The sequence below is a fragment of the Mercenaria mercenaria genome, chromosome 2 (genome assembly GCF_021730395.1).
Source record: "Mercenaria mercenaria strain notata chromosome 2, MADL_Memer_1, whole genome shotgun sequence".
NCBI lineage: Eukaryota > Metazoa > Mollusca > Bivalvia > Venerida > Veneridae > Mercenaria > Mercenaria mercenaria.
In genome coordinates, this window is record NC_069362.1 from 75317441 (window position 1) to 75333060 (window position 15620).

General features: G+C 36.3%; 1 protein-coding gene across 50 annotated transcripts in view; it reads right to left on the reverse strand.

The window, feature by feature from the left end:
* Nucleotides 1-15620, reverse strand: part of LOC123564339 (titin homolog) — a 244984-nt gene that overhangs the window by 174708 nt on the left and 54656 nt on the right. For 43 of the 50 annotated variants that reach the window (XM_053536978.1, XM_053536991.1, XM_053536997.1 and 40 more), the window contains exons 6-13: nt 14843-14905; nt 11066-11254; nt 6753-6782; nt 2400-2498; nt 1670-1768; nt 1227-1325; nt 537-734; nt 150-248 (exon numbers count right to left, since the gene is read on the reverse strand). In XM_053536978.1, coding sequence (XP_053392953.1) covers nt 150-248; nt 537-734; nt 1227-1325; nt 1670-1768; nt 2400-2498; nt 6753-6782; nt 11066-11254; nt 14843-14905 — 876 coding nt within the window. The remainder of the gene's footprint in view (nt 1-149; nt 249-536; nt 735-1226; nt 1326-1669; nt 1769-2399; nt 2499-6752; nt 6783-11065; nt 11255-14842; nt 14906-15620) is intronic. The other 7 variants (XM_053537010.1, XM_053537009.1, XM_053536975.1 and 4 more) reach the window with 3 other exon arrangements.

Below are 15620 nucleotides of genomic sequence, written 5' to 3' on the forward strand. Positions count from 1 at the left end.
AGTGCAGTCAGCAACTTTCCACTTAAAGCCTTCAGCCCGAGACTAGGAAAAATCTATAGTTTTCTTTTATTTATGACCTGTTCATTTGAGTACATTGTACTTTGTCACCATTTTGGAAAATTTGAATGTTTCAGTCAGCCATTAGTTACCTCAGTTGTAGCTTCAATGGAGGCTCCATATTTGAGGAGGAGCTCAACGACCTTGATTCTGTTCTTCTTACATGCAATATGCAGAGGGGTAAACCCATTCTGAAATAACAATTACATACCATACATGTAACGAAGTGTCTACACACAGTCTAGACAAGAATTAAAATTATGAAGGAAAAGTGTTCTTTACTCTATGGCAAAAATGCCTCAAATGTAATCTAATTTACTAGTTGGGATAAAAGCATAATAAGTATCCCAAATCTAATGCAATTCAATGTAAAGTCCCAGGAGAAAATATTCAGCATTTTACAAGTTGCCTTAAAAAAGTTTTAAGTCAACAGCCAATGGTCTGATTTCTCACTCATAGCATTTGACCAGAGGACTTACCAGAGCGCGGCTGTTGGGGTCACATTTCCTATCAAGGAGCAGTTTGGCAGTATTAACGTTGCCGCAGTGGGCAGCAACATGGAGTGGCGTCAGGTAGTCCATGGTTACATCATCCACAGAGGCCTTGTGATAGAGCAGGAGTCGTGCACAGTCTACATGGTCTCCTTGGGCAGCCATATGCAGGGGAGTTAAACCATTCTGAAATAATGAGATTAAATAAATAGAATGTTATGCTGTGTTATATAACAAGAAAATTTATATTTCCTATTTAAAGATAATGCCCCACATGAAAACAGTTTCCTTTTTATTAATTTATGACAAAAAAATACTTTTTGGTGATAAAAATTAAGTGTCAATGTCATTTTAACATAAGCAATATTTTTCATTTTTCATTTGAGAACAATACATGGCCTTGTAGAACTAACATAAACAGGCTAAATTTTAGTTCAAACCTGGCTGCAAGTAGTGTAAAGTCATTGACACTCACATCTTTAAATCTTGTTTCCCAAAACAGTCAAAAAGCTAGTTACGGCATTGTGGAAATGACGAATTCTATAAAACAAATTGAATAAAACAACAGAATATGGAAAGACACAAATGTAAGATTCTTTACAACACATGTTAGTGTCACACGTCTTCTTTCTTTGTCTAAAATGTCGCAGAATATAAATGTTTGTGTAAATATTGTACCTTAGTTTTGGCCTGGTATGGTGCTCCTCTAATGAGAAGGGTATCTACCACATTTTCATGACCACTTCTGGCAGCACAGTGGAGTGGGGTCAGTCCATCCTGAAATGCAGATATTCAAACTGTACCAGTAACTTTATCAGCCTAGCTGTAACACAGCTACTCGAGTAAATAAAGACAAGCATTTCAAGGGCATATGTGGCAAAATGTCACACTTTTATTCATTCTATATATACATGACAACAGTCTTAAAATCACATGTTCAAATATGATTCAGATAAAACCATACTCTTTGCAGAGCTATTACCATATTAACCAAATATAGTCTGCTCTAAAACGCAGTTATCAAACTACTCTGTCATTAACGCTCCTGGTTTTAGTAAGTAATATAGAAGTATTCTGGTTTCTCACAGACACTAACAGGAGAGATACATCTGGAAGCTTACCCTTGTTTTCTCATCAATGGTGGCCTTGTTGTCCAACAACAGATTGATCATATTGTTCTTGCCCCATCTACCAGCAACATGCAGTGGTGTGATGTTGTTCTAAAATATGAATGCAATTACAATAAAATATAGTAATAAACATGATGGGGTATTCAAGTAACCTGTATGAAAAATTGAGGAAATTGACAGAAACTTAAAAGTTTAGTTGCTATGAACCTTACATACACTATCACTTGGATAACAATAGTTTCATAATCTAGTCTTACCTCTAACACCTGATCTCAATAAATTACAACCTTATGAAAATTCTGCTCATGTAAAATAATAAGAAAGGTAGGATAAAATATACAGAAAATGTTCTTTAACCTTTAGCCTGCTGGCGGCTAGTTATTCTGCCTTTGCGACCAGTACAGACCAAGATCAGCCAAGATTCAGTCAGTAAATTTTCAGTGAACACCCTTTTGAAAAATAAATGGTACTGCCCAAATTGAATGATGGACAAGTCCATTATAGAAATTTAGCAGGGTAAGGGTTAATTTATAAACTGGCACAAAGAAAGTATGCCACAATTCTTATCGTATAATGATTTCTATCAGAGTGATGTTATTGTTGGGAGGAATATTCTGATTTTCTGCCAGTTCTCCTTCTGCATTTCTCTCACAGGATCAAGTCACAATATATTGTAAACATTCAAATTTACCCAGGTTTACACTCTTAAGCCATTTGTTACCTTAGCCTTGAAGTTGACATCTGCTCCCCTCTGAATGAGCAGGGTACCAACATTCACGTTTCCATAATGTGATGCTATATGTAGAGGTGTAAATCCACTCTGAAATGAAAACCAGCACATCAGTAACTGTTATTCATTCATACTATTCAGATAGTTGTATTTATGATGTGGTCTATGCATGTATAAAAAAAATTAAATATATACTGTGCTTAACTACAAACTCTCAGCATTACATATTTACCTGCAAGTTGTGATGGTTATTAAATTTTTCATACTGTGTGCTATACAATATAAGCTGTGAAATAATCTAAAACAATCAGACAGAAGTGTCTTCTATATCGTATACTATCTACAATATATCTTCTTATGTTTTTTTTGTTTTACTACAAGTTCTATGAGAGATGCTATCTACAGAATGAGATGATTGCCATCCTTGAAGTGTGCATTCCACATAGCACATTGTTGAAGGCAGGTAAGTACACAACTATTATAGAGTAAACAGCACACATGTTGCTGTAGAAAACTGCTGCACAAAATAAGCATGTTCATGCATGAATAAAGCCAATTTCAAATAAATAAATTTCAAGCCTTTTTGTAAAACAAAAATAATGAAGAGTATTCATGCAGTAGCAAAATCTTCTCTCCTGTCATACACTATAACAGTATCATTCTCCCTGAGATTATTCCCTCATGCCATATACTGTAACAGTTTCATTTTCCCCTAGATGCCATACACTATAACAGTACCATTCTCCCCTAGGCAGTCTTCTCTCCTGTCATACACTATAACAGTATCATTCTCCCAGAGATTATTCCCTCATGCCATATACTGTAACAGTTTCACTCTCCCCTAGATGCCATATACTATAACAGTACCATTCTCCCCTAGGCAAGTCTTCCCTCGTGTCAGACACTATAACAGTACCATTCTCCCCTAGGCAGGTCTTCCCTCATGTCAGACACTATAACAGTACCATTTTCCCTCGTGTCAGACACTATAACAGTACCATTCTCCCCTAGGCAGGTCTTCCCTTGTGTTAGACACTATAACAGTACCATTCTCCCCTAGGCAAGTCTTCTCTCCTGTCAGACACTATAACAGTATTATTCTCCCCCACCGCCCACCCCCGGACTACTCATCCCTTATGTCATACACTATAACAGTACCATCTTCCCCAAAAGAAGTCTTCCTTCGTGTAATACAGTGTAACAGTATCATTTTCCCCTAAACAAGTCTTCCCTCATGTCACACACTATAACAGTATAACTCTCCCCCACACATACCTTCCCTCTTGTCTTACACTATAACAGTAGCATACTCCCCTAGACCAAGTTGTCCCTCCTGTTATACACTGTAACAGTATAACTTTCTCCTAAACTAGTCTTCCCTCATGTCATACACTATAATAGTATCATTCTGCCCTAGACAGGTCTTCCCTCATGTCATACACTTTAACAGTATCATTGTCCTAGAAAGGTCTTCCCTCATGTCATACACTTCAACAGTATCATTGTCCTAGACAGGTCTTCCCTAATGTCACACACTATAACAGTATCAGTCTGCCCTAGACAGGTCTTCCCTCATGTCATACACTTTAACAGTATCATTGTCCTAGACAGGTCTTCCCTCATGTCATACACTATAACAGTATCAGTCTGCCCTAGACAGGTCTTCCCTCATGTCATACACTTCAACAGTATCATTCTGCCCTAGACAGGTCTTCCCTCATGTCATACACTTCAACAGTATCATTGTCCTAGACAGGTCTTCCCTCATGTCATACACTTCAACAGTATCATTGTCCTAGACAGGTCTTCCCTCATGTCATACACTATAACAGTATCAGTCTGCCCTAGACAGTTCTTCCCTCATGTCATACACTTCAACAGTATCATTCTGCCCTAGACAGGTCTTCCCTCATGTCATACACTATAACAGTATCATTCTGCCCTAGACAGGTCTTCCCTAATGTCATACACTATAACAGTATCATTCTGCCCTAGACAGGACAGGTCTTCCCTCATGTCATAAACTAACAGTATCATTCTGCCCTAGACAGGTCTTCCCTAATGTCATACACTATAACAGTATCATTTTGCCCTAGACAGGACAGGTCTTCCCTCATGTCATACACTAACAGTATCATTCTGCCCTAGACAGGTCTTCCCTCATGTCATACACTATAACAGTATTATTCTCCCATCGACCAGTCTTCCCTAATGTTATACACTGTAACAGTATCATTCTACCCTAAACATGTCTTACAATAACAGTATTATTCTTTCCTGGACTAGCTGTCTCCTTCATGCTATACACTATAACAGTAGCATTCTCCCCCAGACTAATTATCACTCAAGTCATACGCTGTAGCATTCTCCCCTGGCCTAGTTATCCGTCAAGTCATACGCTGTAACATTCTCCCCCGGACTAGTTATCTCTCAAGTCATACACTGTAGCATTCTCCCCGGGACTAGTTATCCCTCAAGTCATACGCTGTAACATTCTCCCCTGGACTAGTTATCTCTCAAGTCATACACTGTAGCATTCTCCCCGGGACTAGTTATCCCTCAAGTCATACACTGTAGCATTCTCCCCTGGACTAGTTATCTGTCAAGTCATATGCTGTAACATTTTCCCCCAGACTAATTATCACTCAAGTCATACGCTGTAGCATTCTCCCCTGGACTAGTTATCCCTCAAGTCATACGCTGTAGCATTCTCCCCCGGAATAGTTATCTCTCAAGTCATACGCTGTAGCATTCTCCCCCAGACTAATTATCTCTCAAGTCATACGCTGTAGCATTCTCCCCCGGACTAGTTATCCCTCAAGTCATACACTGTAGCATTCTCCCCCGGACTAGTTATCCCTCAAGTCATACGCTGTAGCATTCTCCCCGGGACTAGTTATCCCTCAAGTCATACGCTGTAGCATTCTCCCCCGGACTAGTTATCCCTCAAGTCATACACTGTAGCATTCTCCCCCGGACTAGTTATCCCTCAAGTCATACGCTGTAGCATTCTCCCCCGGACTAGTTATCCCTCAAGTCATACGCTGTAGCATTCTCCCCGGGACTAGTTATCCCTCAAGTCATACACTGTAGCATTCTCCCCCTGGACTAGTTATCCCTCAAGTCATACACTGTAGCATTCTCCCCTGGACTAGTTATCCCTCAAGTCATACACTGTAGCATTCTCCCCTGGACTAGTTATCCCTCAAGTCATACACTGTAGCTTTCTCCCCTGGACTAGTTATCCCTCAAGTCATACACTGTAGCATTCTCCCCTGGACTAGTTATCCCTCAAGTCATACACTGTAGCTTTCTCCCCTGGACTAGTTATCCCTCAAGTCATACACTGTAGCATTCTCCCCTGGACTGGCCATTTCTTCTGAATGATTGTAAACAAAACTGACCAGTCCTGCATTTAAAACCCAAAACTATACAGACTAAACAACATATATTAAAATAAGATATTTATCTTAGTTTTGTTTTATTTGTTGACATTACATTTTATAGTGCACTAAAATAAACTGAGAGCCGCACCACTGAAAACATCCCTTATATTTCGTTCTTTCTCGTTTTACAAAAATATTGACATTTGCTCTCTTTCATAAAGTTAAAGTTTGGTAGGTTTACAGAATTTTGAAATTAAGCGATGAACAAGGATCATACTGTATCAGTATTATAATATAGTCAGGATGTACTATATCTGTATTACTACGCAATTTATTAGTTGGCAGTAACACAATCGATAGTCTGGTAACTGTAAACTGCTGCAGACATTACTTTTATTGATGACAATCATGTGGATTCTTTTTCAGGGGGAAATTTTATTCTTAAATACACTGTTTTCATGAAGGAATGTTTTCTTCAGGCTTTGTAATAGAAAGTTCTGTACATTTCAAGTGCCCTTAAACGAGTTAAAGTAAACTGGTGCCACCAATAACCAGTAACAGTTGATGCTGAGAAAAACATTTAGAGCTGAAAGGAAGTTACTGAATCATGTGCAAACCAATGTAAAGCATAAAGAATTACAAATGAAAAATAAAATACATCAAATGAGCCGTGCCATGAGAAAACCAACATAGTGGCTTTGCGACCAGCATGGATCCAGACCAGCCTGCGCATCCGCCCAGTCTGGTCAGGCTTCATGCTGTTCACTTTTAAAGCCTATTGGAATTGGAGAAACTGTTAGCGAACAGCATGGATCCTGACCAGACTGCGCGGATGCGCAGGCTGGTCTGGATCCATGCTGGTCGCAAACCCACTATGTTGGTTTTCCCATGGCACAGCTCAAATAATAAGCTAAAGGTGAAGGTCACAACATGTTTCAAGGTCACAAACATTACAAACCTTAGTGGTATCATTAACTAGTCCTGCACCCTGAAGTAAGCAACAAGCAGTAAGTTAAAACTGGGGAAAACTCTCTACAGGTCCAAAAGCTCTCTTAAATGTCATTAATCAAATTAAAGAATAAAAGCAAAATATTTATGTGGGTTGATTATTTTGTATATTCAATGGATAAACATTTTATGTTAATAAGCAAGCCACCATAGCCCATCCGATTATGCATTCAGCTAGCAAAAAGATTCAATGTGAATACACAAAAATAAATATGCAAGGGGTGTTAACAGATCATACTGCCATCGTTTTATACCAAAGTTGTTTAAATAATTTATATTGCTTTGGAAATTACTTCTCATAACAAGAGGACCAAATGGTTGTAGGTCTATCACCAGAGGGATATGGACAACTTGTCATCAGGATCATCAGTGGAAGTTATTTCAAAATCAAGCCTAAATTACACAAGAGTGCAAGAATGTCACAATATACGCCCGTCACAGCAAATTTCTTTACTCTAGCACCTGTATTTGCAAATGGAATTTTAATTTTGTGGTTGTTTAGTAATAACTAAGTGTTTTGTTTTCGAAGTCCACAAAAAAACTCCTTACCAGGTAGAGATACCTTAAAATACACCTAAAATTGGAAAGTAACATCTATGTTGTACCACAGAAAAGTGGTCTTGGTTTTTCCCTACGGTCAATTATAAAAAAGTTACAATATAAGTTATTTATGTAACAACTAAGGGAAGTTAATCTTAAAAAAAAAAAAAAAAAAAAAAAAAAAAAAAAAAAATCAAAAAAAAAATTGTAAGTCCTCACAAAAATCTTTACCAGGTAGAGACTGGTCAAAATACACCTCAAAATTGGATGTAGCATGCATGTTGTACTACAGAAAAGTGGTCTCGATTTGTCCCTACGACTAGTAATGAAAAAGTTACAATATAAGCTATTTATAGTAACAACAAAGGAAGTAATTCTAAAGAAGGGAACTGCGCATGACACTTCGTCTCATGATGGTGTATAATTGTATCAAGTTACATCAAAATCCCTCCATGCATGAAGAAGAAATGCTTCGGACAAAGTCATTCTTGTATCTGACCTTTGGCCTCTAAGTGTGACCTTGACCTTAGACCTAGGGACCTGGTTCTTGCGCATGACACTACGTCTCGTGGTGGTATACATTTGTGCCAAGTTATATCAAAATCCCTCTATGCATGAAGAAGAAATGCTCCGGACAAGGTTTTCATTCTTGTATCCTTTGACCTCTAAGTGTGACCTTGACCTTAGACCTAGAGACCTGGTTCTTGCGCATGACACTCCGCCTCATGGTGGTGAACATTTGTGCCAAGTTATATCAAAATCCCTCTATGCATGAAGAAGAAATGCTCCGGACAAAGTTTTCATTCTTGTATCCTTTGACCTCTAAGTGTGACCTTGACCTTAGACCTAGGGACCTGGTTCTTGCGCATGACACTCCTTCTCATGATGATGAACAATTGTGCCAACTTTCATCAAAATCCCTCTATGCATGAAGAAGATATGCTCCGGACAAAGTCATTCTTGAATTTGACCTTTGACCTCTAAGTGTGACCTTGACCTTAGACCTAGGGACCTGGTTCTTGCGCATGACACTCCGTCTCATGATGGTGAACAACTGTGCCAAGTTTCATCAAAATCCCTTCATGCATGTAGAAGATATGCTCCAGACAAGGTCTGTGGACGCCGCCCGCCCACCCGCCCGCCCGCCAGGGGCGTTCCCATAATACGTCCCGTTTTTCAAACGGGCGTATAAAAATTATGTCCATATAAATGTTTTTAAACATACGGTGTGACACTATGACCTTGACATAGAGATATTTTGTCCCTGACCCTGTTCAGTGTAAATCAAAATACAAACATACTACAGTGTGAGCAATTTTTCTATTTCAAGGCCATTTGACTCCAGTGCCAATAATCCAAACTGGCTAATTTTCAAATGGAATTAAATTTTTCTACCTGTCTAAAATGTAATCCAATTTGGTGAACATCCAAAACTAAATACAAGTGCTGGAGTGAACACAAGCTTTAATGTTATTTTAGTATTACAAGGGCACATAACTCTGGCCTTAATTATCCAATCTGGCTGTTTTCAAAAGAAACCAAAGTCTTTCTGTCCATCTAACATGAGGACTTAATTTGTTGAAAATCCAAAAATAAAGGTGCCAGAGTACATGCAAGCTTAAAATTAGTTATTTATGCTATTTCAGGGGCATGTAACTCCCTGGCACGAATTATCCCATCTGACCAGTTTTCAAAAGCAACAAATATCTTTTACCATCTAATGTCTGACAACTTTTTGGTGAACATCGAAAAATAAATGATGGGGCTTGAGTACAAACAAGACCAAAATCAGCATTTCATGCCATTTCAGGAGCCAAATCTCCGGCGCCTAAGGTCCCATACAGCTGATTTTTCAAGAGGAACCAAGTTTTTATAGAGATTCAAGTTATGTGCAAGTTTCGTCAAAATCAAATAAAAGAATGAACATGCCATCATGAACACTAAATGCGGATGGACAGATGATGGACAGATGATGGACTGATGATACTAAAAGTTTCATCTGAGCCTCACTCTGGTGGATTTACAAGGAACAAGGGCACACATGGATTGGTGTAAGGTTGTGCTTTCAAAAAACTAAATTCTTTTGCTTTTGTTCTAATTCCTAATACATAACTATTTTGTTCCCTCCTCATGAAACTATTGTAGCTGCTTCAATATCTTTGTCTTTTAAAAATAGTTAACAATCAATATTTTTATCCTTGACACTAATTTTCAAAGAATTTGAATTGCTTGCTTATATACAAACAATACTAATTTTAAAGAATAAAGAATGATATACAAATATCAAAAGTTAGTAATATATTCATTGCCATAAAGCCCATATAAAGTGGTCACAAATACTTTCTACTGGTATATTTTTTCCTCTGAGCAGGAATTCAGTTCCATAAATAAGTGAGCAGCCACCTGTATCTTGTGTTTATGTAATAGATCATCAGAGGTGATAACCTAAGAAGCTTCCTGTATCCCAGTAATAAACACTGGAGATATAGGTTATGATAAACAGCTTCATAATGGGTATCTTGGAATGATGAATCAGGCACTTGCTTTAACACTCCAAAGTCTAAAAGTAATAAAACATGAGAGTTTGTTCAGGAAATAGCTAAGTCCCTCTTCTAAGGCAATTTATACTGCTGTTATTCTCCTGCAGTTTTTGTTAGTAAAGTTGCAATATGATTACTGGTATAATTTGCAAATTAAAGTTTCCAAAGAGAAATCTGTATAAACACAGTGTTTTTCTACACAGACCAATTACCAGGTGATTCATTCTTTTCTCTGATTTGTCACTTAACATTCTTAATATTGTTTTCTCTTTCTTACCACTGCATTAAGGAGGCTTGCAGTTATTTGTAATTTCCTTTTTGTAACCTGTCTTTGTTGGGTTTAACATCACACCAACAATTTTTGGTCATACAGAAACTTTCAACTTTACATGGGGGAAAGACCACATTTGCCCCTCTGGTTGTTACTTCAGGCAAGGCCACTGACCTTCCGCAAGCCAGTTGGACGGCTTCCTCCATGAAAGAATGAATTCTTTACCCCAAGTGAGGTGTTTCAAACCCAAAGTAATGAAGGGCAAGTGATTCCAAGTAATATTCAACAGTTTGCAATAAACTGTTTTATGATCAATTAACGGTCTTCAAATAATGATGAAGCAACATTTCTTTGTAGTGGTAGTAGCAATCAACAAATGTGAAACTAGTATAAATATAATGTTTCAGAATGTGACTCAGATATGAAAGACACTGTATTGATTGCTGCAAAGCTGACTCAATCAATCAGAGAACAAATTCCAATAATTTCACCAACAGATCCCTATCATGATGGAAACATGGAATGATCAGTGACATGGAATCAATGGTCTATTGTGACAGCTGAATTCTGCCATTTCTCATTCATATCCATAAACATAATCTGCAGTCTGGACTGAGGAGAGGACCCTGAGGAGAAACAGTCTTAAAATTAATAATGCATATAACTGCACAATCTATAATGTGTTGGGCCTTTGGCTGGTAATGCTAGAACAAATGTGAGGTGCTCCTGCTTAATTAAACGCAATTTAATCTTCACAGCTGTCTAATACAGAATGTTTTCAATTTAAAAGCAGTGCTTGAAATCGTGATATCAAAGAAAAGTTTCATTGTACCGATAATAATATATTCCGAGAAAATTTGCATTGTACTAATAAAAAATATTATTTTTCAAAATCATACATAGAAGTTATACCTTTGTTTCAAGATCAACAGAGTTTTGTTCATTTTGCAGTAGTAAAGCTGCTGATTTTGTGTCATCTTTCTTGGCAGCAATGTGGAGTGCAGGGAGTCGAACCTTGCCCTTGGTGTCATGTTCTAGAAGAACAGCTACTACTCGCTCATGACCTTGTTGCAAGGCAACAGCAAGGGGAGTAAATCCATCCTAAAACAAAAATAGAGAAATATATAATAACCATTTTTCAAGAACTAACATTCAATGTTTGTTGTATCATTTTTTACCTGTCATTTTTTGTTACAAAGAAATGAAACAACCTTTTTTAAATGCTTGAAATGAATATATTCTATAGAATCACAAAAATATTTGTTTAACAAATTTGATCATTAGATGCCCACCACCACATTCAGGTATCACTACAGTAGCTGTCAAATCATAAAGAAAAGACTGGGGCAATAAATACCCAATTTATTTTTCTATGCCATTTGGGAAGCAAGCTATACCACATGTGTCTGAAAACAACTCAAAATAATTATATATGATATTTTTTTTTACATACTGCAATTCACATTATAATTATGTCTTTCTTTATTTTACCACATTTTTCTGCAATTATGTATGCTTGATCACTTATGCCTGGATTTCTAATATGTTAAGGACTATCTCTACCTAAAGGATTTTGCATACCCTGTTCAAAATCTGCCCAATCCTGGATTTAGAACCCATTCAATTTTAACCCTTAGCCTGCTGGCGGCGATTGGTTTTACCTTTGCGCCCAGTACAGACCAAGATCAGCCTGCACATCCGTGCAGGCTGATCATGGTCTGCACTGTTCGCTATTCAGTTAGTAAATTTTCAGTGAACACCCTTTTGAATAATAAATGGTATTGCCCAAACTGAATGATGGAACAGTCCATTTTAGAAATTTAGCAGGCTAAGGGTTAAACTATACCTTACAAATAATGGACTGTGCATACCCTGTTCAAATTCTGCTCTCAACTGGATTAGAACCTATCTAATTTAAATTTTTGGGTCAATCTTAAATTGCACCTGTCACAATGATGAGCTATTACAAAGATTGAGAAGCAGTACACATAGGACTATTTTTATTCAGAATATTCAAATCAATAAGCTACAGCTGTTGAGCAAAATAAATACAATTCTAATATGCCTGTCTCTGTTAAAACACACTAAGTAATAGTTATAGTATGTGTGAGAGTGTGTTACCAGGATATATCAGAGCTAGGGGTACATCGAGGGTATTTTTCTCTGCACATATCGTCGAGGCCGGTAGGCCGAGACAGATATGTGAAGAGAAAAATAACGAGATGTACCCCTAGCTCTGATATATCCTGGTAACACACGAGCACTACATATTATAACTGTTTTATCGCATAGTTTATCATTAAAATTTATATATCATTTTCATTTAAATTTGTTTATTATTATTTTTACTATTTTGATTCCCTTTCTGCGCCTCGCTGACTGAAACACTAAAACTTCTGTTTTAGAAAATGTGTTCCCCAGATAAAGTACCCAACAAATTTCGCATTGGTTTTAAATTTTTGCATTTCATTGGCCAGACTATTGGAAAACTTCGTTGTTTTGAAAAACAACAAAATCAAAGTAAAGAATACATATGCAATTCAGATTTAATTATTTTCATTATTTTGAATTTTTGCAATAACTATCAAGCTTTTTAATATGTTAAACTATTCTACTAATAATTTTTACTTTCAAAATCTGCAATCTGATTTGAACAATTTCCTTTACTGCTGGGAATTGTTTATATATGAAGCTAATACACCTCACTGTTGGTCTACTTTCGAAAGTAAAATTCATACCCCTTGATAGACTAAATGGATGCCAAAACTGTGATAACGTATTTTATGGAAACAGCTAAGTGTAAGCTATATTAATAATGGAAGCATCTTTATTTCTCTAATGGAAGACCCATTAAGAATTTTTGGATCAATCTATTACCTGTCAACATGTTTATTAAGATAACAGCACATGTACTATTTTATTGAATATTAATCAAGTAAGTACAGCTGTGCAAATAATACAAAGGAAATTGCGCACTTTCGTAAACATAAGTTAGAATGACGTCACGTTAACGTGCTGTGACGTCAAAGTTTTTGTTGTGACCAAGAAAGAGCGCTGCTATATTTTATCTAATGTTTTAGATTAACAGGATATTAGAATTGAACTAATTCATAGCAAAGGCCTTTTAACACTATTTATACACTCGGGCGGTAATATGCCGTACGAATAATTCCCTCGTGAAATTATTACACCCGACGTACAACCGCCCATCGTGCATAAATGGTGTTAAAACACTCTTTTTGCTATAAATTATTTCTAAAACAAAAGCTTCAAAATAGCATTGCAAAGATAAAAGATGTAGTTCATATAAAAGTTCTAAGGTCATAGCATAATTACTTAGATTAAAATATCAATACATTGTATAAAATTGCTTATTTGTTTAAAATCAATTAAACAGTAGGTGTAAATTATTACAACAGAAATGAAGTATGCCTGGCAAGGCTTATTATGCATGACCTACCTATTTACTGGGTTTGTCTCATAACTGACACTGAATACTTAAAATATTAATCATTTATCATTACTAAACAACTGTGTTATAAATGAAGTAAACATTTTGATAGATGTTCCACCAGTACAAGACATACATGCTGGTTACATCAATTAAATTTCCCTGTCTGTAAGCCGCTAATTAGCATTTGTCAGCAGGCTGTAAATGAATATATAAATACAGAATGTTGTTAGAGGAACAAATGTGCTAATTGAACTAGAAGCTTTGATGAAATAATTCTCTACAAATGCCAAGAACTGTTCCTCTTTCTATTTTCATGTGAAAAGCTAATAAAATACCAGCAGAAGCTTGAATACAACATACACATTCTGAGAAAAGCATTATGGCTATGTATAAATAGACAGAGAGATAGGCATAGTTTGGACAAAAACTATTTTCCCAATTTATTACATACAGATACACAAGATGTTAGTTTTAGCAATAACTGACAACTACTATTTTGTCTACTGATCTTTCCCATTTCCACCTCAAAGAATTGTATAATGAATGGTATCAATACATGTAAACATATAAATATAACATATATCACATAATTTTAGAGACAGCAAAGTGATATATATTTCAGGTTTCCATTCAGTTAATGTTTCTGTAGTATATGAAACAGCAGAATCATTATTGTTACCATAAATTATTTGAATGAACCCCTACAGTTTCCTTACAAAAACTAAAAAAATATGAGTTGATATTTTTTTCTGTTCACGTTAACACCAGCTTTTTCTGCAAATACTTGCTGCCGGGCCTTTATTTTTTGATTGTTTGTTTTACAAACCGTGGAATTGCCCAAGTGTCGCAGGAGGAGGGAATAAAATTAAAAATAAAATTTCAAATCCCAATTTTATTTTACTGTAGGACAGTAGTACAGAGTAAAAATTAAGAATAATGACAGAGGAAAAAATAAAAAAATAAATTGATAGAAATTCCCCAACAGAAAAATAAAATTCCCCAATTTATTTTGTCGTAGGAGGGTTTGTAAAACGAAGAATAAAAAAATTATCGCCTGGCTTTAAGCTGATGCCACTTAAAAATTAAACAGTGAACAAACTGTTTAGTACAGTTGTGCTCATTTCTTCAATCAATGGACACTATTTATTATGTTATTTCTCTTGAAAAGTACTGAAACATGTATATATACTATTCATCATTACTGTCTATGAGATAGAAACGCGTTGAACATCTACCTGCGATCCTTGTGATACCACACTTCTCCTTTTTTCACCGGCATACTCATTGTTATTTATTCCCTACAACACAAGCTCAAGTACAACACATGCACACAAATCACTGCACGAGATCCACAAACTCTTAGCACAGTAAAACATCAAACAAGGAATTCAATCATACATTCATGTAAAAACTGCTCAAAGCAAAAATTGAAAATTCTGGATTTTACCATTTTCAGAGAATTTGTGATTGTGTTTGTGTCATTGTGACATTGACCTTTGATCTAATTACCCCCAAAACAACAGAGGTAATCTATTTAACCATAGGCAATCATCCTATTACTGTTAGGAAACCAAATGGTCTATGGAAACGGACTGACAACGAACAAATCAATATACCCACTCGCCTTCAAAGAGGGTGGGTGGGGCATAATAAAAAATTCATTATTTGAAAGTTTACTGTGCTATATGTATTAAATAAAATCATATACCAATACAAAACAGACATGGACTGTAAAAACGTATTAAAACAAGAGAGTCTAACATGGAGCTGAACACCATACAGTCACAGCACAGGTTTTGATGCAGCTCATCTGAACAAAAAACAAATCCTGTAAGCCCTTCAATTATTTCCCACATCAAATGCACAAACCGTCTTGTAATGCGATTAATATATTAGAAAAGCTTCCACCCTTAACCCTAATACACTGCTTGTCAACAAAATCCTTGAGTAGGCATACTCAGAATTATTCTTTTCAGAGCTTCTTTTGTCTTTTCAACTTTATTATGACATAAC